Source organism: Boleophthalmus pectinirostris, unplaced genomic scaffold (assembly GCF_026225935.1).
Source record: "Boleophthalmus pectinirostris isolate CB_2022bp ecotype Guang Dong unplaced genomic scaffold, ASM2622593v1 HiC_scaffold_6, whole genome shotgun sequence".
Classification (NCBI taxonomy): Eukaryota; Metazoa; Chordata; class Actinopteri; order Gobiiformes; family Gobiidae; genus Boleophthalmus; species Boleophthalmus pectinirostris.
In genome coordinates, this window is record NW_026571447.1 from 14412322 (window position 1) to 14436522 (window position 24201).

The following is a 24201-nucleotide window of genomic DNA, read 5'->3' on the forward strand; positions in this document are numbered from 1 at the left end:
ATCCTCCACTGTATATCATTTAAAGATATTGTTCTCAGCTGGATAGGAGGTTTTGTTTTCACCAGCCATCAGTGACACTGACGATAACGCTAAATGTAGCTGCTAGATTGATACCAACTTCAAATGGAGGCAACCTATGTAAGTATTATAAGGTTATTCATAATTGTTGTAATCTACATTTTATACACACAATACAGGGCAAGCTCTCAGAATGTAATTTCTTTTTTACCCTTTGATGACAAATGTAAATTATTAATTACATTGAATTTGAATAGACTGCATAAAATATATAAAAATAGTCCCTGCCCATCAGCTGAGATTCAGTGCTACTATATTTGTTTAACCCTCACATGAGCCACTGCTCCTTCTCTTTATTGAACTGTTCTGCCCAGCTTCGTGTGAGCTCCAGGAAATGCTCTGGTCCATGGGGCTGGTAGTCCAAGTACACCCGGCTCACAGTCTTCTTTGGAACCGCCCTCTCTATCTGTGTCCCTTCATGCCATTCATTAAAGGACGTTATAGTTACCATCTCTGGCCGCACGTTTAATGCTGCCTGCAGGGCTGTTTCATAATACCTCCCGTTCACCCTATTTCTTGTGTTATGATTGTTCCAAGGCCTTATACTGGTGTCTATGTAGCCTGGCCCCACACTGGGAATGAACAGCAGGTTGTTGGCATCACAAAACGCCTTGATTGCTTTCCAGTTGTGGTGAGACGATCCAAAGGAGAAACCATTGGAGGCGAAGTAGGTGTACATGCCGTCAAAGCCCGCCGCCAAGATATCGTGCTTGTGGCGTTCTTCCACAATCAGGGCGATGAAGAGGGAGTCGTAGGCTGAGGCGCGGAGGCTGTGGGAGCCCGTGGGAGACAGCAGCTCTGACCACGACTCGGGGGAGGTGAGGTAAGAGTCGTAGATGTAGAACAAAGGCATGCTCTTTCCGTTGCTGGTGGTGAACTTGTAGAAGGCTCCGTGGTCTCCATATCTGTGAAATGAAGATTATGACACATCAGAAGTAACACAGGCGTTATCATCAATTGAAATCTCTATACTTGCTAAGTGTATCAAAAAAACAAATACAGAAAAGTAGCTGTACATGCTTGGAACCAGAGGTGCTACCTCAATGTTTTTAAAGGTGCACTGCGTAAAATTTCTAGTGGAGGATCTGCCACCTTTTTGTCTACATGGAGATGTTATTGGTTAGTCTAAAATGTTCCACAGTAAAGAGACAGGTAGGTAGCGGACTCTCCACCAGAAAAGTTGCTCATTGCTCCTTTAAGTATTCAACTTCACTAATTTGGATAAGTTTATCAGTTAAATTTACACTATATTGCCAACCGAATTCAGTTTAACACAGCTTCACTCTTCAGACCCTTAATGTTAAGTTGTTTTCTATACACCACTATTTTAAATTGTACAAAGACCAAAGCTATGGTGCCAAAGTAGTTTTAAAAGACTGAAAAATACTGGACCTTTGGTTGTTCATTGTTCATTGTTTCCTTACAAACAAAAGGGGTCAAAAAGGACAAATTATAACCTATAGTGGACTTCCACTCTTCTCAATAGAACTTAAAAAAAACAAACATATATATATAGAAAGTTTGAAAGACAGTGATTTTGAAGAGTAGATCTCTTGTTGCTACACTGTTGTTTTAGGGCAGTAGCTCCAAACTTTACCTGTCAATGATGTACTTGACATTGTCGTGTACGCTCTGGTCATTTCGCCCATGGTACGCCTGGATATGGAACGTTACCTGTGAGAAAATACACATTAATAATGCATTATGATTCACTTCATACATTTCACACAGACACTGCAGTCAGCACTTCCAGGTGACCTTAACAGTGATTATTGACAACAAGTCTATCTATCCGTGTCTCTGGGGACTCATCTCATAGAGCACTGACAAATGAGACTTCATACATAATCAAAGGTTTGGGGTTAGCCAGAAAGAATATGACCCATTGGAAAGACATAATAATAGTGTGACTGAAGACTAAACACAACGATGTGCAAAAGTCAGACAATCAAACTAGGGCTATTTTCACAGTACAGTATAGAATATGGGGACAATATGCAATACTTATGGTGATAGAATGACAATGATTTAGAGAGAGTGTTCAATATTGCATGTACATTATTCAGTGCTCCTAGATTCAAGGAATTGCACTAAATTTTCTATTTCTATTTTTTCTGTTTGTTTTTTTTCTCCTAAAACAATGTCCTGGCTTGGTACCTGATGTCTACAATGTATGAGAGTGGTACCTAATTTTTTTCCTCAGTGTGCCAAAATGAATTCTTGTTTGAACATAAAAATGTTCTTCGCAAAGTATGATTAAATTGTCTTTAAATATTAAGAAATAGACAGGATTGGACTCCTTCTCATCTCCTGACAGTGTTTTCAATACAGAATTGAATCAAAAATGACAATCTCAGAGCCCCCTTGTGGACCACATTGTGGAGGTGGAGGGCTGCTTGTGGTGCCCACTTTGAGCACCCCTGGTTTAGTTAGTTAGTTAGTCACATAACAATCCAGATGTAGATACAAACATGCGTGGTTTATGGATGTAGAGGATAAAATAGTCTTAAATGCTTTTATTTCTACATTATTACACAGTGGCCCAACAGTCTCTGAATATAGATTTTAAACACGTTTGTAGCACAGTCCACAGTCACTCACATGCAGCATGTTCTGCAGGGCTGTAGCTGTCCAACTACACAGATTTAAACGATATTCTATGGGCACTACATTAATGGGAGTGCTTACACAAACACCTTATCGGCCATAAACCCAAACACGAGAGAGCGAGGGGCCTAAGTGGCATGTAACACAAAAAGTGCTTAGTTTGAATGTTTCAAATTCATCTTGAGAATTCAGTGACTTTGAATAATGGATGTAGAAAGTGCAACACAGTTCAGTCTTGTGTCCAATGGGAACAGTTTGAGGAAAGCGCTTTTGCCTCTTAACATCTGCGTCTTAATGGAAGACACCAGAAAGGAGACTCTTTGCCAGCTAGACATTTCAAAGAGATACTTAAATGTTTTTTTACTTGGAATTGTAATAAAATGGAAGAAGGACAAGCCAAAGTGGTTATGTTTTGGACTCACAATGAAGAATTGGAAGTGCAAATGGGACTCTTGGCTCCTATGAGGTTGTCCCCCTTACTTCGATTATAAGTGCACTAATGTATTTACAGTAATGAAATTTGCTATTGTCAGGCAGATATTTTTAGGAAGTAGAGCATGTTTGATCATCTGTCCAAGGCTGTCATCTAAAAAAAATGACTAACTTGGGGGTCATTGGGTTTTAAAAATGAAAGTTCTTGACATGCTTCAGAAAACTGGCATTAACCCATCCAAATATCGAAGCTATTGATTTTGAGAGAGACAAAACTAGTGTGTAATCCTAGACTGTAGTCCAAGAATTGCCCTCCTTTTCTGTAGAACAAGATGGAATATTTATGACAACAAAACCTTCTAAATTGTCACATGTGAAGAGCATAGAATTTACTGCACTCAGTATCTGATGAGCGATAATGATGACTTTCAGTCCGAGTACCACCTACAAAAATATTTGGCTTTCCGAGTACCAACAGAGCTATACTGGCTTTAATATAGTGCTGTTATTCAAGGTCTAAACTAAGGCTAAACCAGGTCTAAAACTGTAATGCAGCACTAGTGGACAACTACAGCAGTTCAGTATACTATACTACATGATTATTTCAGTGCCTAAGCAATGGTTTTGATGCTGCACCTTATACTACATGTGGTTTTGTTGTCACAGTTGCCTATATTGTGCTTTTTCTGTTCTAGGTTATAATGATGTTTCCTCATCACAAACATACCCAGATTTGTGTTTTGTTTCATTCACACATGTCTAATACTCAAACTCTGCATATTTAGCCCTAAGTTCTAATCTCCAATGAAAAACACTTAATGTCATATGATAATACAAGAAATGCTCCTCTGTGTTTTAAACTTCTTACACTTCACTAAAATCATTTGAATAATTTCGGCCCTGGCATTGCCAATCTCTGCTGAACTAAAGGTAAATGGTAGCTCATACATTTTTTTTTGCATAATGTAAGACCTTTAAACCATTATGGTTGCTCAAATATCAGCCGATAAATGTACTTGAACTGAATAGCTGATTTTTGCCATATTTGATCTACACTTTACAGACAGAAGTAAATGAGAATAAGATTCTGAACACTCCAAACACTGACATTCACCTCTAATCTCCCTGGGCTGGTTTCTGCTGATCTGACTGGAACACTGCACTACGTTACACTCCCAGAACAACAAAAAACTGGACACAAAGTTCCACTGATCTAAACAGCGGTCATTAGGCAGACAAAAACAGTGCTTTTTAAAGCAATGTCACTTCCACTTAGCATTCAAAGCCAGCCTGCACACAGCACTAAGGTCACAGAAGGCTAAATCTAGCTCCAATCTGGGAATAAGATGCTATTGAGGGCCACCCACGGGAATGATATTCCCTGGAGTGCATGGCCTACATACAGGATGCAACAAGCGCCCCAGAGGGTTTACAGTGTTCAGTCATGGGGCCTATAGCTTGCCCCTGTTTGCTCTTTAAAGTATACACATCCATGCATGTTGTCACAGGAAAGTAGATACACTGCAATCTGCCTTGCCTCCCCAAGGCATATTGCAGGCCCATTTTATACTATTTCCTGATTAATGTTATATCTTATGATGTTTCCTCATCAAAAACATACCTGGAGTCATGTTTTGTTTCATTCATACAAACCTACAAACCCTGCATATTTAGGCTAAGTTCTCGCAAACTGAAAACACTCTTTAATCTTGCAATGTTGTGTGGTAACATAGGAAGTGTTCCACTGCGTTTTTAAACTGTGAAGTTTTTTTCAGTACAAAGTGAATTGGAGTCGATGGAGCCAGAAGATCACCTGTGCTCACTTCCTATTTGGAATGCCTCAGCTAGTAGGTTAGCTATGTCCATTTATATATAAGGTCTAAGCCACTGCTTCACTGTTCACTCATATTTTTATCATTGCGGTTTAGAAGTTACTGTTGCTTGAGAGTGACCATCTCATACAACACCACTGCATGCTCTTGTACAGTAACAGTGGCGAAGTTGTTAATAAAACATGAACAAAAACTTGATAGACAAGGACACTTCTCATGACTTGCATTGCATTACAGTCCTTTTTAAAATCATCCTTCAGATAGTGTTCTTTGCCTGCCTGGGTTACCATCTGTCCACTTCCTCACTCCCCCGCTCGCCTCCCCTTCACTGTGACCTTGATGGAGAAAAGGAGCAAGAAAATTATTTAAGGTAGTTGCTTCTCAAAAATTTGATGTTAATGATGGGAGCCAAAGTTCTCTACCTTGTCAGCAAATCCTGAATTTATGCAAGAGGAAGCACTCCAAAGGTAAATGCCCTTTCTGCTACGGGAAGTGAGAAGTGATGAAAATTAAAATAGCAGGCTGCTGATTCACTTGGCAAATCCAGATATCTGCATTTGCTTCACTTAGAGATGTCTCAGTGTCAAATTTTAGTACGTTTAGATGTAGTAAGGACATTTACAACTGCAAATTCAAAAAGATGAAAATTAGTCATTCACTTCCATTCATGCTTTCCAGAATGCCTATATTAACCTATATTTAAATCAGGGGTCTCCAACCTGTAGCTTGGGAGCTACCAGTAGCTTTCCACCCCCTTCCAGTTAACTCACCAAAGGATTTCTGAATTGAACTGAATTTGATTAATTACAAGCATATTATGTAAATGTGTCATTCTGATGCCTGATTTTGTGTACTAATAAATTGATAATGGTTTATGTTTTATAAGCATCTGACTGTTGTGGCTTTTGTATTTATTTAATTTCTTGTTGCTGTTAAATTAGAAACTCTGACATTGTCATTTTGTAAAGGTGGCTCACCCAAGGAGACCAATGATTTAAGCTGCATTGCTAAGGTGACTTGCATATTGGTGTATTATATATGTAGTAGAAGTATTTTGCAGCATTTGCTCCTAAAACATTTTAATTTATCTGTCAATTATTTGTATTACATGTATTAAAAATCTATTATTAGTGACAATGAGAAATATTCATTTTTTAAATTGATGTATATAAACTGTAACACTAAGAACTTAACTTTTCCTTTGCATAACTAATTAAATGTAACAAGGTCATTTCACAGTTGACAAAGATGTGTCCCATCTCTTTAAATCACAGTTTAAAGTAGTTAATAAAAAATGATAGGGTAGCTTCAAGTTTATAAAACTTAAAAAAGTGACTTAAATAGATGAAGATAAAATGTATTTATTTTTCAGCATGATCGCATATGCAGTGGCCATGTCTGTTTTGTAAAGCATTTTGATGAGAGGCAGAGGGTCTGTCTTGTTTGATATCCAAGTTTCTTTTCTGTTTGGCTGGAGGCGAAGAAATAATGTACAGTCTGAGATGCCCGGACAAGAGGCACAGTGTTAGCCATGCTACGCTGCCCTGATGAGGTTTATCCCATAATGCTGTCAGGAGGAGCGCTAATAGAGCAGATTGAATGCCACGCAAGATCGCCATCAGTGACCCAGCAAGCATGGCATTAAAAAGGAAAAAAAAAAAAAAACATTGTTGTGGTATGCTATATATATATATATATATATATATATATATATATATATATATATATATATATATACATACACACACACACACACACACACACACAACCAAGCTTGAAGATTCGTGTATTTAATCTTGTATCTAAACTCAATCTTATACAGAAAAGAGATGGGACGAGATTGGGTCCATGAGCACAAGACAAGGCAAGATTTTAACATAATTCCTAATATATAAATTTCATGTTTCACATTCCAATTTTGGCCTCACACTTTTTTATTTCTTTGATTTCATATTTGTTTAAGTTTTTTTTATTTTTTATTTAAATTCATATTGTTTCCATTCTAGTACTTGTTTTGGAGCTGTAAAAGATATAACTTACTAATACTTAACCCATTTTTGTCTAATCAAACACACAAAAATCTCACATGATCACATCATGTGAGATTTTTGTGAGACCTCACATTTACCTGCCCATTTTGCTAAATAAATTATTTTGAAGAGGCTTGCTTTTTGGTTTTGCTTTGTCAACATCAGTGAATACAAGAAAGCAGTTCCTTAGCTGAAGCATTAACCTCATGGTAACCACAGGCTGCCTTAAAGCTCGAAACTCTGCATTAAACTTTTATTATGAAAGACGCTATGCACATGTCATAATCACCACATACATCACCTAAGTTTGCATTGCTACTGTATTTCAGGGACAGTAAAAGCTGTTGCCAGTATGTGGAAATCCTCCCATTTACTTCTTAAATAACATATTGCGTTAATTGAGTGTTTTCTATACAAGACATCATTCCTTGGTTTTCCAAAAGCGTATACTTGTACTTGTACATGTAGCCAGTGCATTATTAATAGCACCTGCTTTGACAGAAAAGCCTTAACAAGCTGGTCGTTCTTGTCATTGTGTATTATGTCACATACAGAGAAGGCTCACTTTGCTTCTGACCTGCTTTTAAATAATGACCTGAGCATGTGTGAACAGCATGTAAAGCTCATACTTAATTTAATAAGACCTTAAGAGCGCTCTTAGCACCACTACCTCAAATGAATAGAAAATAATGTATATGTTATGAAAAAATTGCCTTTTGAAAGTACCACACTTGCTTTTAATTATTACTCAGACAAAGCATATGGCAACTGACTAAGTTGCATCACATTACAAGTGAGAATCCTCTGTAAATATTTAATAAGCTAAGAAAGGAGCAGTCTTTCTCCTTTACTTTAATGAGAAAAGCTCTAAAAGAAAAATCTAACAGAAATGTACTTAAGTCAGTTAAACTAGTCAAAGTAAAAGCAGTATTTTGTCGAGTCAGGTTTCTTTAACTAAGTCCAACAGTATTTATCTTATTGAGCACTATGCAATTAATGAAAATGCAAGCATAAAGTTATTTGTTTATGTTTTATGCTAATAGTAGACAAATGGAGTAATAATTAAATTGAAGTTGACACAAAAATTTTAAAGGGCCCATATTATGCTGTTTTCTGATCTGTGTTATAACACTCTTTCCTTATCTCAAACATACCTTAAGTTGTGTTTTGTTTCATTCACACATGTCTAACACACAAACTCTGCATATTTAGTTCTTCTTTCAACTTCAAAACACTCTGTTCCACCTTGTGATGTCATGTGGCAATACAGAAAGTTCTCCACTGTGTTTTTAACCTACCTTCAGAAGAATCATTTGGATGATTTCAGCCCTGAAATTGCCCGTCTCTACTGAACTAAAGGTAAAAGGTAGTGGTTCACTTGACCACTACATGACATAACAAGGTGGAACAGAGCATTTTGAGCTTTGGAGAAAGACAGACTAATAATGCAGGATTACTCAAACATTTGTGCAATAAAACACAACTCCAGGTCTGTTTTTGAAGAGATAACAACATTCTAACATGGCTTAATACTCACAAGAGTCAGTTTTGTGTAATATAGGTCCTTTAAGTTATGAACAGCTCAGCCTTCCTGTGTCTATACGTTAACCACAAGCAGACAGACTTTGTTTTTTTTTTTTTTTTTTTTCATGTAGGCATTTTCCAGTCTAATTGGCATCTGGTCATGTGGTCTTTCCTCTCAGTCTGTGCCCGGTTGTATGCTCCAGAGCTCAATCACTTTACACTAAACATCTGACAGCAGCTCCTTGACCTGCTTTTGCTTTCCTGCTGATGGTGTTGCCCTGGAAACACCCAACGCCAAGTCCCCGAGTAACACATTTTCTTGTACTGTCTGATGCCACATAAGCACTTTTACCCATTAGCAACTCCTTCTTATGTAAACAAATGTTTTTTTTGTTTGTTTTTTGCCAGGTTCAAGCTTGCTAAGAGACTAATAACATACAATTGTTCCCTTGGCTATATCCTTACTATTCAAATATTAGCTGAATTCACAATGCACAGCTTTTTATTTATTTATTTATTTATAATGAATAAATTATCATTCCCTGTGTCCACGGAGATGTTATTGTTTTGCCAGAATATTAGATCAGATCAGGTCAGATCAGATCTGTGGTGAGTTGAACCCGCTATCAGTTAGAATCCATCAAGGTATCAAGGTATTTTTAAACTGTAATAATAATACTGTAATGTAATAAATTCAAGATAGATATGTTTAATGTCACACTGGGGAACATTTCCAGCAAAGGAATAATATATTCATGGAGGCAAGCCGATGGCAGTCCATCCATGAAGAGTTTAATAGTCAAACTATTAAGGACAGAGGTTCACAATTAAAGTATGTTTACCAAATGTGCACTCGTAAACATTGGTATATGTTGGGCACTATATGTATTTCCACTGTACCATTTGACCTTTTTTAAACTTGGACTCCCCCAAAATAAAGGCCAAGCTGAACTTTATGCATTGCTTTCTTCCACTGTCAGACAGACACAGTTTGACACACAGAGAAAGTGCTGATGCATGTTTACCTTGAGGTTGTGTCTGTACGCTGCATCCAACACAGCTGGTACCAGGTCCTCTGTGGGCTCCCCATTGTCGTCAGCCAGACCGGGGGGATACCAGGACACTACCAGCACCCCTAGCAAAGACAAACAAATGTCATTGTTTATCTATCCAAGGTTCTTTTCTTTTTTTTTTATTTGTAAAAATAAAATTTTAAACAGAAACTGCTTAAAGTTGCACTGTGTAGCTTGTCCAATGGGGGATCCATCACCTGCTTGTCTCCATGGAGATGTGTCTTGAATGATCCACAGTATAGTCATAAACTTTAAAATCTCCAAGATATTTTTGAGCAATAAATAACAGTAGTTGTAGTTGAATATATGCAGGACATATTTACTTTAATAAAATACTGTGGACAAAATAAACCAAAGCATTAAGATCTCCATGGAGACAGGTTCTGGACCCTCTCCAGAAAAGTTACACAGTACACCTTTAAGTAAGGAAGATGACCTTGTGTTTTTAGTTTTTTTAGCTTTTAGTTTTTTTTTTTTGGTTGGCAGATGATTGGGCCAATGCACCTTTTGAATTTGAAATTGTGTTTTCAAATTCAAATTGTGCATTGTTTGAAGGATAAGCCCCTTGAGATGTCTCATCTCGTTTTCGAGGGGGTCCTGAATAGTTCAGATGCAGCAGGTTTTAGAGAGTAGAATGAGACGAAAAATTAAATTTCGGCAAAGAAATACTTGGACATTTATACTGTTTTGAGGGCAGCCATATGAAACATCCACTGTTAAAAAAACAAAACAGCACGGCTTTGGGCAGAATGTTGCAGAGATGGGCATGCATCACTGGGTCCAATCAGGTGAAAAGGGGGCAATTATTTTAATGCCATTATCCACCACTATACTTAACTTATTGGTCTTATCTTATTAGTCTTATTGACTCTCTAAATCCATGCATCCATTCTGCTGAAAACTCTTCTAGCTAATTTTCTACCTTCTTTCTGCTAGTCTCAGAGACATTTTGAGACACTTGAACTGCCTGACTCTGGCTCTTTTCCATTTTAAGGACCAATGGCACTTTAGATTTTTCAATTAATTCTCCCTTAAATCAGTATAATATATAGGCTACAGTAGGAGGATCTTACTAAAAGGGGTCATAGGGGCACAAAAAAAATTTCCACTCTCTGTGTTGCTGTGGTACAGGTTTGGATACATTAAACATTTTTTCTCCTATTTATGAAAGTTGCATACTGTACCTTTAATTTGGTACAATAACAAAATAAAATGTACTAAACTAAAACTGAAAACAAAAACAAGCAACTCAAAGGAAAGACACTAAAACTCAAAGTTTTTGATAAATAAAAACCCAAATACTGCTCTGATCAAGCATAGCCCCGTCCCCACCACTCACCCTTCCCAGAATCCCCTCCACCATCCTAACTGCATCCATTCTTAAACTCCTCCTCAGCTCCCCTCAGCCCTCTATAAACCTGTCCACATTCTTTTACAGACCTATTTGTGCCCACTGAACTGCGCTTACTCTCACTCACATTGACTGCTGTACCATTGGCCTGCTTTAGCGCTCCATTAACTTAATTACTTACTTTACAAACAGATGCCTCTAGGTTTGTCACTCTCCCAGGACCCACCTCTGAAGCCCATAACACAAAGTCCACTTATGATTGATGAATGCGCACCTACCGTTCTCTGCCATATTTATTAAGTCAACTTTTAGCAGCGATATTTCAACTGGAGTGTATGACAGCTCGTAAATTGTTTCAGAAAAGTGCTTGTTCTTGCATGGCACCCGAGGGGATTTGGCAAAGCAGCCCAAGAACTAATTCATTAAACTTCTCCACTCACTAGAAACAGCAGATTAGATTACAATAGCGACTTTATCTATGGTAATGTGAGGCTTGCATTTAAAGGTGTGCTATGTTGCTGGGTACGTCACCTTGTCTAAATGGAGATGTGAATACTTTGCCTGAAATGTTTCACAGCGTTAAATTTATCTAAATTGTCTAATGCTATCTAATGCTAAAAAAAAAAAAAAAAAACTTTGAAAATTGTGCATTCTTACCAATAGCCTCTTCAGATCAGACCTCTAACTTGACCTGGTGACATCACAATTTAATGCATAGACTGTATAACTGCTAGCTTTGATGAGCTTCATTTGGTAGGAGCTAAACCTATGGGTGATGTCTTACTCCTTGTACAAGGGAATGTGCAATCAAAACTGCATATAGGCTTAGAGAGTGTGCAATTATTAATAGAATATAAGACTGTGAAGGGCTTGACTGTGTATAGAGTGACTTAATGTTCCTGTTGGTGTATCACTGGTGGTTACACTTTGTCTCTTATTTATTTATGTTCCATGTTGGATGTTTGAGTGAGTTTATGTTGTTGTGTTGTCTTGTCTTTGTGTTAAAGCATATGACCCCCAGTTACAAGTCAAATTTCTCCCATGAGGGACAATAAAGAATTATGTTATCTTAACTTAGTCCACTTCTTTATACGGTCTGTGGTTTGATCATAGTTTAGAATCTCCATGGTGACAAGCAGGTGACTGACACTTCATCCAAAAAGTTACATACTGCATCTTTAACACAAGAGAAGTGAGTAGTTTTGTTGTTTGGCTGGATGATGAGATAAAGACTTACCATACTACTTTTCTGTGCTCAAACAAAGATACTTTCTGCCACCCACTCCTCCTATTGGTCTGCCACCACCATGCTGATGGCAGGTGGATATACCCAATCACAGTAAAAACTTTCAGAAGCTGCAGATGGCTTAAATAATCTCTGGAGGAAAAATAATAATAATAATAATAAATAAATAAATCATAAAAAAATAAGTGCACATAGATTATGACAGAATAATAGATTGATATATTATAACCTGTCATTTTAATGTAGGGCTGGGCAATATGTTTTTTTCCTGCTCAGATTGATAATTTTTATTTTATTTTGTTTTGTTTTGATTTAAAATAAACAAATGAATAAACAATAGACTTTTAATCATTGCTATTTAACACAACACTTCAACACTTCAAAGTCTGAACTTTGCTCCAAACTGCTTACTTTTACTGATATCATGGACTGCTGCTTAAAAATGGCCAATGTCCAACTAGAAGTGACTTGAACAATAAAATTCTTTATACTGTTCTTTTCTGACAGATGTCCATCACATTGAGTAACTAAAGTTTGGAGCTCCTGTCCTCCATCTGCCAGACCGTGCTGTTTCAGGGGAACACACAGAACTCTCATTATACCACATTGTGTAAAATAAACCCACTGGGCTACAGGATGCAAAAAAGCTACAGATCATGTGTACACCAGCGCAGACTGTTATACAACACCGGACTTGTGCTGACTCTGCAACTGTAGAAACAAGTCAATAATGTATGATATTTAAACAGTCTGCTGAGGGAAGGCTAACAATAGGACTAATTCAATGCACAGTTGGTGTTGCTGAACTTTTAAAATATATATTTTATGTACCGCCTTATATTAAAGGTGCACCATGTGACTTTTCTAGAGGGGTCTTTTTGGCCTTATGGAAATGTTTTTTTTTCCTTGCATAGAATGTTCCACAATATGCCATTAAACATATCTCCCTTCCTTTATTTATATGCAGGTGTTTTTATTGCAATCTGATTTCCCCTATCAACCCAAAACATGCACAACACATACAATGCTCCAGCAAAGGTAGCCCTGACCAAGCCTAGCAACAAGATCACAGTGATGGGTCCCCATGCCCACAGCTCCTGATGAGGTGCCCCAGTGGCATTGAAGGATGGGTCAAATGCAGAGGACAAATTTCCACTACGGGGACAATAAAGTGGATCTCAACATAAACTGTGTCATTGTGCTATAAGAAGACTAAGCTTGAACCAGCCCCCAGCACATAGTCAGAACTTAGAAGAAGGCTATAAAACACTACAAAATGATCTTCATCCTTACAAGTAGTCTGTAAGTTTAAGGAAAATAACATACAGAAATAGTTCAGATGTTCTACACCTTATAAAATGTTTCTCATAATAATAATTCACCTAAGCAGTTTCTTAAGTGAAGTTAGGTGTTTTAAATGGGAGAATGCATGTTTTAATTGTAAATGAATGTATATTTGGATGTATTTTGTTCCCGGGGACTGCAGATGGACACTATCTTTGGCATCTCTTCTTTTATGAGATTTATGTGATTACACATGGTCTTTGTTAAAATAAACTTATTAAGATGATAATATCAAGCTCACAGTCTACATTCTGCTGTGCTGCTGATTGCACAGCACAAACAACAAAAAGTTCAGTTAAGTAAATACTGTATTTCCAGCACTTACACTTTAGTTTTCAAAATTAGCAAGAAATGCATCTTGCATTTGATTGCCTTATATGATTGGTAAAGTAGAAGTTAGACTGAAATCTAAACACACTACTGCCCAGCCTAGTGTGCGGGAGCTGTCCCTTGGTCGCGTGGTGCTGAAATCTGTTTGTGCTTCTTGAGTGAAGCTACGTTAGTGTGGCAGCTAAGTGAATACAAAACTCCACTGATACAGCCGATTCTACCATAAAGTCCACTTAATAATACACTAACCTGCAGCGGATGTTCCTATCTGCTCCATGTGGGACTCCAGAACGGCAGGGTCTCGGGAACTGTACGCGCCGAGCTCCGGATAGAAGCTAGACCCTATGTCCTCAGGAGGCATATGTCTTCCTCTGGGATAACTGGCCGCGATTTTGGGGTCCCAATGCGGCACGAGGATGTGGTCCCAGTGGATATACTTTCCGTCCATCTGTGGTGCCCCGTACCAAGTGCTGTAAAATATATGGACATCATAGAACACGACGCCGTCTGGACCGGAGTTTGACAACGCCGCTTTGGTGTTTAGGGCTTGGGGTTGACCTGGAGGTGCAGCCGGTAAAGTGGGATAACGTGCAACCGAACGCCGGTCCAGCTTGCCTCCTATCAGGGGTAAAAAGTCCAGTCCCGGTGCCAGATCCGAGATGCCATCAGTGGGTTTCAGCGTCCGAAGTCCCATCAAACTCCCGAATATGAAAAGCGCGAAAAGAAACACGGCGATGCACGCTTTTCTGCGCAGACGGGCCATCTCCGGATCAAAACTGCAATTTCAAAACGAGCTATCTGAAGTGACACGTGCCGAGTGGAGTAGTTGCTACATGTTCGCACTCTCCACCTGACGCAGCGCCTCGTCAACTTTCTTCTGCATTCTGCTGAACTGGAGCGCGCACACCCCCTTCTCTGTGTTTGTCTCTCCCAAAGCTGACCACTCTGGTGTGGGATTCCGCTGTGACGCGCCCTGCAGTTAACTACATGTTTTATTTATCTATCAGACAACAACAAGCACCAAAGAAGTCGTGTTTGATTATATTAATTGTCACAATAACTTACTGCTATAAGTGAAGAGAAAGTATTTCATACCACTCAATGACAACAAACTATATCCATCCAGATCCTTTCAGCTTCTCACAGGTGTGACTTCAGAGCGACACTGACCTCTAGTGGCGGTTTTGCAGAGCACAGTGTAGGCTACTACATAATCGATGGCGTTAGAACAGAAAAAAAAGTCATGCATGTAGGCTACTCAGTTTTACTATTATGCATGTAAATCACAGGTATGTATCAGGTAGCCTATTGGTCTGGTTGTTAATCACACATTAAGATAGATTAATATGCCTATTCGCACAAAGCACTCTCTTTGTTAAATTAAAACAGTAATGATCAACTCATCAGAACTTTTTCGTGCGCGGTGTCTGTGTGCCACAAAAGAGACGCGCATTTTACCGCCTGCATTTTATTTACCCCATTGTAAATAATAATATGGCCTTTACTGGCCAATTTGGGTCGTGACAATGTACTCCGCAGCCTACATAGGACAAGGATGATGTGCTGCTCCAGCAGAGGCCGCCTCAACAACCGGCCTAAATCTGTAGCCCTTAAGTGGGATGCATTATATTCACATTTAGTTCACACATTATTTTAATGTATAATAATAATAATAATAATAATAATTTTTTTTTTTTTTTAAAGCGTAGTTTTACGCGCGCATTTCCTGTGTTTTGGCTCATCCATCATCATCTCACAGGCACCAGTCACGCATGTGGACATGTTATAATCAATCACTATCGATCGCTGCGTAAGAACAGCTTGGCTTGTTTTTATCCGCCTCGTGTGCCTTTTTGCGCCTTACGTCCTTTTGTTCTATTCGGGGAAAAAAGACGCTCACACTTGCTTATCCCTGTTGCGCACATGTGAAAAATAAAAAGTACGGCCTTTACCCATATGTAGAAGGCTCAGCACAACACAACACAAACGCTGCTCCAAATTAGGATATAGGCCAGTGCTTAGGGCCAAAATAAAAACACGTTTGCCAATAGTAACACATAGAGTTATGTAATTGGACTTCAAGATTTCGATTAAATTTTGTAGCTTTTTTCTTGATTTAAAAAATGTAGATTTTTTTTTTTATTTATTTATTACTGGATTTAACGAATTGAACTTCATTCATTTTCAATTTGGTAATCTGGTAAACCAAAGTTTGTTGTAATTTCAAGTATCATACAGGCCCAGTTCTTAGATACTACAACTTATTTAGTTTTTTTTTTATTTTGATTTTACTTCTCAACACTCACTTTGATTTACCTACATTTTAACACGTGCCCAAGATTTTTAAGGGCACATCTGGGCCTTTGCATCCTATTACATATGCAGTAGCCATACTTATACCTTGGGGAATATCAAAGTTAATCACGTGGACATGGCCAAGGGAGAGAGAGAGAGTGGACGCAGGGGTTCTTTGGATGAGATTGAGAATTGGTCATTTGTATTGACTAACAGAGCTGACCAGGAGCTGTACATCACCGCGGCGAAAGTGGCTGGCTATCACCATTACCATCATGGCTGAAGGTATGTTCAAGACTTCTCGCGCTTATCTCTGCTTCTCAAGGGGGATGGCTCTCTTCGCATTGTCTTTGTGTTTTTTTGGGGTGGAGAGGATTCTTCTTCAAATTACTAGGTGACCCCCCACCCCGTTCCGATCGCCACCCCTCCTCCTCCTCATTGTTTAGGGGGAAAAGGTTGCCTGCCCCCTTTTGTTTACCTCCCTCTCCCGCTTTCCTTCTTGCTCTGCGGCTTCTGCTTTGTGCCGCATTTTGCATGAAAGTGGCGATCTGGGAGGATTACGCAGCTTGACGGTGCAAAAAAAAAGGATACAGTTGCTCGGGGTGCTGATTTGGACTCAAAGCAGGAGTGAAGACATGGGCTCTGTTTCGAACCAGGAATTCTCAGGTTTGGTAAAAAAAAAAAAAAAAAAAAAAACTGTTTGTCAAAGTTTAATGCGCGTTAGTCAAAGTTCTGCCTAATTGGCCTTTTGAGCACATGGTTTTACGCACAAACTGGTTTAGCGTGCGTGATGCTTTCAAATGCACGGAGACTTCAGCCGCGTTTTTTTTTCAAGACTTGGTTTGTTGTTGCTGAAAAGGGGTCGATACAACATGGCGTGTTGATTTCTTATCGATTTTATGCGTTAACGTTGCATGGCAGAATCCTTTCACTGTTTCTATCAATTAAAACAATACCTTAAGTTACGATGTGTTTTTGTGTGCTTTTGCTTGATTGAAGGAGTTTGCAAAACTGAAGAAGATGAAGGACCGAGCACTGAAGAGGACTCGCAGTCGTTCCACGGGGTTGGAGTGTGCAAGTGGTTTAACGTACGCATGGGCTTTGGCTTCCTGTCCATGACCAACCGAGAGGGAGTGCCACTGGACGAACCGGTTGATGTGTTTGTCCATCAAGTAAGACCACTCAAAACTTTTTTTCTTTTTCTTATTTTTTAACAAAGCCAACTGTGTTTTGCATTGCTTCAGCCTCGTGGGAGTCTCTGTAGTAGCAGCACGTGTTTCAGACTTACCTCGTGGCAATTAACGCTTTTATTAACATTAATTATTTGGCTATAAACAATAATGCTTTCTTAATAAATAACTTGACATACACTTTATATACCATATTTAATTAAATACAGTGCATAATAACTTTTTCGTTTATTATTATTTATTTATTTATTTTTCAAACTCCACCCTTAACTATTAGCAATCTTTAGAGTAGGGTAGGCAATAAAGTAACTTCAAACCCCTCCATTATCTTTCTCTTTTGCTATCCCTAAAACCTATGAGTAATCTTTTAATGACTACATGTCTTGCAATTTTTAGATGAGTTTTTGGCCTTAAATTATTAGTTTTTTGATGAAAAGAAGGTGTAAAGAGATGGGGGCTTCCATTGCTGATGAAGGCTTAGCATGTGAATGGGAAATAGGAGTCCCCACTAGCAACTCTTTCACCTCTAGGTTCCTGTCATAAAGTGATTAAAGGCTTTCCCTGTCTGCCAAGCGCCCGTCTGTGTTTTGTGTGCTATGTTTTAAGCCTAAAAGGGGAACAAGATCCTAGGGTTTATTTTGTTTAAAGCCGTCAAACGATAACTGCACCAGTGAAAGCCCCCAGCTGTAGAGAGATTTGTCTGCTGAAGTTTTTCATCTTTCTAGTGTCATTTGTTTTGGATGTTCTAATGCTCAGTGCTTGAATTGTTGCGCCCACTTTAATTTAACCAAACCTCACGGGTATTACCATGCGTGAGACACTTTGCTCAGTGTTTTGATCCAACAGCAATTCAGTTTGGCATTCCAACATTAAGGGCATGATTCTTTCACCATCATAGCTGTATAAGGAAAGAAAAAATGCACAATTGAATATTTCTGTAGGTAATAAGCTATACTTTCAATAATCAAAGTAAACAAAATTTGTTAAACCAAATGTTGCACATGCAGGATATAATTTTACCAAGTTCCAGGAATATGTAAAATTATTTTGTCACCATGGCTCCCAAATTAGTTTAATCCCATTGGTGTGACCGTGAAGGTAGACATGTGTGATGGATGCTTTGAGGTTATGACCATGTAAAGGGCCTCCAACCTGAAATTAGCGGCCGCGTGTCAAGAAAAATGAACTCCCAGGATCCAGTGGCCTTTGTGCAGGTGGACAAAAGAGCCATGCATCCGAATGAAGCACCCCTCGGCCGTGACCAAGCCCCTCATTGTCCCCTACGGCTCTGATGTCTTTCTCTGCCCACTCCACAGCAGACACATTCTCCCCTCAGCTTACTACAGAGCTTGCTAATAGCTCAGCAGGGGGCTTCTCCAGGGCCCACCTACGTCTTCTACCTGTGAGTGCGCCGTCCTGGGGTGTGCGCATGTGGCCAGTGTGCGTCCGTTATGCTGTGGAAGGGGGGGAGAGGCTGGGGGTCACACATGAGAGAGGAAGTGGGTTAACGGTCATCAATGCACAGGCCTGATGGGAATGGGGCTCACTGAGCATGTTGTCACTCAAACGTCACCACACCAGTTCTGGTAGCTCTCTGCAATGGCTAAAACATTCTTGAATAAGCTGTGGAGTTAGAGCTTTCAAATGACTCTGTTGTTATTTTTTTCTGTTGAGCCAGAGAGTTTAAGTCAAGTTTTAGTTTTAGCTACAAGGTTGTATAAATTCAGCCTCTTGTGAGGAGTCTTCAACTTAAAACATTGTTCAGATTTCTTGTTAATTCATATTTACATTTGCATTAGAAGAAACATGTTCAAAAGTGTATTAGACAAAAGCTCACATCACCACAATTTCAAAACACGACTACTACATCATTGATCTTGTGTCTGTGTCAACACCGCAACAAAAAGTTGTGACAATTTAATCCTGCCACCTTGTCTAAGGGAATTTTGAGCAAGGGATTTCCCAATGATTTGTTTGCCAGTCTACAAAGTTTTATCCTTGAGTCGATGCCACGCCCCTTTTTATCTCTTTTCTTAGCTCTCGGAAGTGTACCTGGCAAAACAAGCCGAGGGGAAGAATTTGAAAGGGTCATTTTAGGTGAAACATGGCTAGTACTGCAAGAGAGAAGAACATGTGGGGCTCAATTACATTAGATAGTTTAATTAGTTTCTTAACCAATAAATTTATGTCAAACATTGGTTTTCCAGCATTTTTATCTTGCCCAAAAACTATCCCAAGAATGTCACCCTGACCCCCTACCTTCCAGAGGAGCCATTCTGCCTTCTCACCCTGCCCCCCAGCCCGAGTGCTAACCCCTGCATCCTGCCCGTTAGGGTTTGTGCTTGCTGCTGGTCACTGTGTTAGTGGAGCTTTGTGATGTGGGTGGGAAGAGTACTGGGGGTGGGGGCTGCAGTGTGGAATGCTGTTCCTCTGGAGGGGGAAGGGTTGAAGGTTATCCTCATCAGGTTTACCGGTCAAACATGGAAAAAAAGACTAAAGCAACATTTATGACCAGTGTCTTTGGCAGGCTTAAGTAAATAAACTCTTCGTGAGGATGAAAAGCGTCACGGTGGTTTCATCTCAGGTGAGGCAGAAAAAGCCTTTAGATACCTGATAAGTCTAATCTGGCCTGATAATGAAGGAAAGACGGGGCTCAAAGGTGAAAGGATCAGCACAGGCTATGAGGACTTGGTATGCCACAACCTAAAATAGGGTTTAGCATGCTACATCCTAAAATCTCATATCATCACAAATCTGTGTGAAATTACTTGTATCAAAGAAATGCACACAATTTCAATAAACAAGTCATCTTTTTTCTCTTCTGTTCTCCTTTTAGAGCAAGTTGCACATGGATGGTTTCCGAAGTCTGAAAGAAGGTGAGGACGTCGAGTTTACCTTCAAGAAGTCCTCAAAGGGCCTCGAGTCTCAGCGAGTCACTGGACCTGGTGGTATCCAATGTGTGGGCAGTGAGAGAAGACCAAAGGGCAAGAAGGTCCAGAAGCGCCGCTCCAAAGGAGACAGGTGAGATGGGACACTCAAACTAATACAAATAGACAGAACAGAGAAAAATAACTCTTATTTTGATGTTTGTGATGAACATTGTGGTTTATATTTAAACATCTGTGAAACTCTCTAACCCAAAACACTACAAAGCATACTACTGAGTTTACAGTTAATGTTAGCCAAATATATACAGTATATGTACTTGGATAGCTTTTTTGATGGGATGCACTGTGATGTTTTGCATGTCCTTATTTTCCTTCCTCACTGGACCCAGCCCCCACATCTATCTGCAGGGTCATACCAGCAGCCCTGACGTGTGACCTGAATCGATAACTGTTTAAATCGGCAAGTCCCCAGTGAATTCACACCCTTCCCAAATCCCCTGATATGATTGGTAGCCCAAAGTCTCTGCTCACAACTTGGAAAATAATTTATTATTCAAGATGAATAATGATGCTTTGATATTGTTTTTACACACAATTGGTTTAGTTGAGCCAAATTCTCTTGTCCTAAGACGCAGAGTGTTGTCATTTTTGTTGGACCAATAATATGGTGCTTGGTTAGGCGAAACTTCACCCCATCTGTCAGTACTGATTAGATCCAGAGAGTAGTCAGTGTGAGAGCAGAGATCATTACCGCCTCAAAGAGTCCTGAGAGGCCCCGTGTAGTTCAATAACTCACTCTCTATTCTTAGATGTACAAGTTTGCATGCAGATTTAAATTTTTTTAAAGTTGTTATTGTACTGACTAAAGTGATCATTGCAAGTTTTGATCTTTACTTTCTGCTCCCAAGTGCATGGTTTGGACCAGCTATGTTTTGAAGTGCACACTTCATAGACCACCTTAGTGGTATACATATGACCAAAGGAGGGAAACGCTCCTGTCCATTTAATTGATAACAGATGCAAGAGCCTGGGCAAAGAGGTGAAAGGTTACTGTTGTCATAGCAACCATGTATGAGTAAATTCAAGATGGTTGGGGGCTGGGTTGGGAAGCAGAGTTGGAGAACTGAAGAGAGGGCGGGTGGGTCAGGGTTCAGAGGTCATTACTGCAGCTTTTTTAGACAAAGGAGCACTTCCCCTTCCCTCCTCTTCACTCCTGATGGATGCTGTTGTACGCTGCTCGTGCCATGTGCTGTTGTAGACCTTGAACAACCCAACAGCCACAAAGAGGCACTGACCTCTTCTGCGGCCGCTGTCCAAAACTCATCTGATACACACAGTGACCACTGCACGCCCACCACCCATCTGTCTTACGCCCTGCGCACGTGGCCTTTCTATAGACATTGTTTGAACTGCAGCAGTGAATGTGGACCTCGTGGCTCTAGCTGACCTGTTATAGTGCTCTGTGCCGGAGTTCAATGCCAATGAAATGGGTGTCTTACTTCAGAAAGACAAACTCCAAATGCTGACATCTGGACAAGTGACCCCTAGCCATTCTTATTACTTAACGCTTCAGCTTTCTATAAAGTATAAAAACAGGATACAAGAAAACACAGCCGTAACCACCATTCAAGGATATAGTTATTCAGTTATTGATTACTTTTTGAATATATTTTCCTTCTTTCCTTTTTACTTTGTAATAATTCAACACTGGGCAGCTCTGTCATGGACAATCATCTAGATTAAACTCTCCTCCTTCTCTCCACAACATTGCACTACATTGTTTAGGAACCTTTTTTACCAGTTTACAATCACTATTATTATTCACATTCAATATCCATATTGTAATAGGAGGCAAAGATAATGTGGTGTTTTACAGTGTACAAATGTACAGTGTACGAAGCATTTTCCAAGTTAACTGTGTTCATTTATCTCTGAGGTAGATTTAGGCTTGATTTATAGTGATGACCTGGGATGCCCCAGCTCAACCTGTGTCATAACAAATGCATTTTAAATGGAAATGCTGCCATCTAGGGGTGAAGTTTTTTCCTTTGGTTAAAAGCTTTTATGTATTTCTTCTAGGTGCTACAACTGCGGAGGCCTAGACCACCATGCCAAAGAATGCAAGCTGCCACCTCAACCCAAAAAGTGCCATTTCTGTCAAAGCATCGATCACATGGTTGCCCAATGCCCAATCAAAGCACAAGGTTCTCAGGGAAAGCCTTCGAGTGAGGAGGAGCACAGCCAATTGGCACTACCTTCAGAAACGTCAGATTAAACCAGCAACAGGGCAACTCTGAAACCAGGGGCAGCACAGAAGCCAATCACACTGCTTTGATGAAGATATGGGAGATGCTCTCCAATTCCTGTTGAAGCTGCTTTTGAAACTACCTCAGGTTGAGATTGCTCATTAAGAGCTTTTTTTTTCATTTTGGTGTAACACTCAGGAATACTGCTGTGATATTGCACTCAGGATTTGTTCTCAGGACTCTTTCTAAATGTTGGATCCACTGCTGATACAGGGGCTAGACAGACTATAATGATCATTGCCAGGATTAATAGCATTGTCCACACACTTCCATTAAGCTGCCTTACAATTCCCTTTCTGACTGTTACACCTGACTATCCAAAGACAAGGATGTGGCAGTTGGTAGCTCTGTGATGAATGTTACTTTCAAATCGTACGGAAAGGGGTGGGTGGGTTCGGGTTCTATCTACAAGCAATGTAGTGGCATCTGAGAAGTTTGCAACTGACCATCTAGATTTCATGGGGCCAAATGAATGTCCGACCAGAAGCAGTCTCCTACTCTGGTCAGTTATTTTTTGTAATTTCATTGTTTTCATACAGCACTCTGCTGGCTGCTGCGCACAGTCTACCTCATTTTTGCATTTGCCTATATTTGCTCAAAATACCTCATTGGAGAATGTGATTATAGGGCCCATATTACACTATTTTCTGATCTATGTTATAATGTTGTTTCCACATCAGAAACATACCTGGAGTTGTTTTGTACAATTCATACATGTTTAATTTAACAAACCCTGCATACCTGGACTGAGTTGAGCTCTCAGAATGAAATCACTTGTGAAAACACTCTTTTGTGATATCATGTGGTAATAGAGGAAGCACTCCACTGTATTTTTAAACTTCATACACCTTCACTAGAATCATTTGGATAATTTCAGCCATGGAGCTGCCAATCTCTTCTGAACAAAAAGTAAAAGGTAGCTGCTAAACTGAAAACTACCACTACATGACATCACAAGGTGGAACAAAGTATTTTGAGCTTTGGAACTGTAGACAGACTAATAATGCAGAGTTACTCAGACATGTGTGACTAAAACAAAACACAGATAGCTATGGGTGTTTTTGAGGAGGTAACAGAATTATAACTTGTCTTAAAGCTCACAAGAGTCAATTTTGTGTAATGTAGGACCCTTAAGATTAAATCAAATCCTTTGTACTACAGAGCTGACACATGGGCATTTTGAAGGCTACCTGTTGGGAGCTGGAATCTGCAGTATATTATTGTTATGCCTTCTGTGTCAAACACTGCTGCTAAGGACCACAGTGTGGATTTGATTCAATGCTGATTTAACTATATTATACAATACACTATCTCAACCATATACTTGACCTGGACTTGGATACTGAGAAGTCCAGTAATACTTGAATAAATTGGATAGTCAGATAAGATGTTACCAGTGGGATGGCTGGTGCTTAGTTTTTACCAGGTTCGATCTATTTCTAGGTAGTTATTTAAGACAGTACCTCCCTATGGCCTTGGGAAGGGTCATTCAGCAGGAGCACCAACCCTACACGGAGGAGCATGTAGAACTAGCTAGCTATTCAGCAATTTACTCCCGTTTTACAGGAGAAGCTGATCAGACATCCCACTAATATATATGTAAAATTTATTTTTTAAATATCATACTACTTATTTATTTTCATCCAAATTTCTTGACACATTTCATCAAAGTTCA

The 24201-nt window shown here is 39.4% G+C and overlaps 2 protein-coding genes across 3 annotated transcripts; one reads left to right on the forward strand and one right to left on the reverse strand.

Annotated features, from left to right (window-relative positions):
* Positions 1-346: 346 nt before the first annotated feature.
* LOC110174481 (glycoprotein endo-alpha-1,2-mannosidase-like protein) lies at positions 347-14610 on the reverse strand. Its single transcript, XM_020940583.2, has 4 exons — positions 14097-14610; positions 9529-9638; positions 1676-1752; positions 347-983 (listed from the first exon to the last, which is right to left on the reverse strand). Exons 1-4 carry the CDS (start codon positions 14608-14610, stop codon positions 347-349), a joined length of 1338 nt encoding a protein of 445 aa, XP_020796242.1.
* Positions 14611-16683: 2073 nt separating this feature from the next.
* lin28aa (lin-28 homolog Aa) lies at positions 16684-22896 on the forward strand. 2 transcript variants are annotated; one of them, XM_020940499.2, is made up of 4 exons: positions 16684-16808; positions 17142-17314; positions 20169-20353; positions 22300-22896. In XM_020940499.2, the coding sequence occupies exons 1-4, from the start codon at positions 16778-16780 to the stop codon at positions 22493-22495; spliced, it is 585 nt and encodes a 194-aa protein (XP_020796158.1). In that variant the 5' UTR covers positions 16684-16777; the 3' UTR covers positions 22496-22896. The 2 variants fall into 2 exon arrangements, with proteins under 2 accessions (XP_020796158.1, XP_055020291.1); XM_055164316.1 differs by lacking the exon at positions 16684-16808 and having other exon boundaries at positions 17016-17314.
* Positions 22897-24201: the final 1305 nt, after the last annotated feature.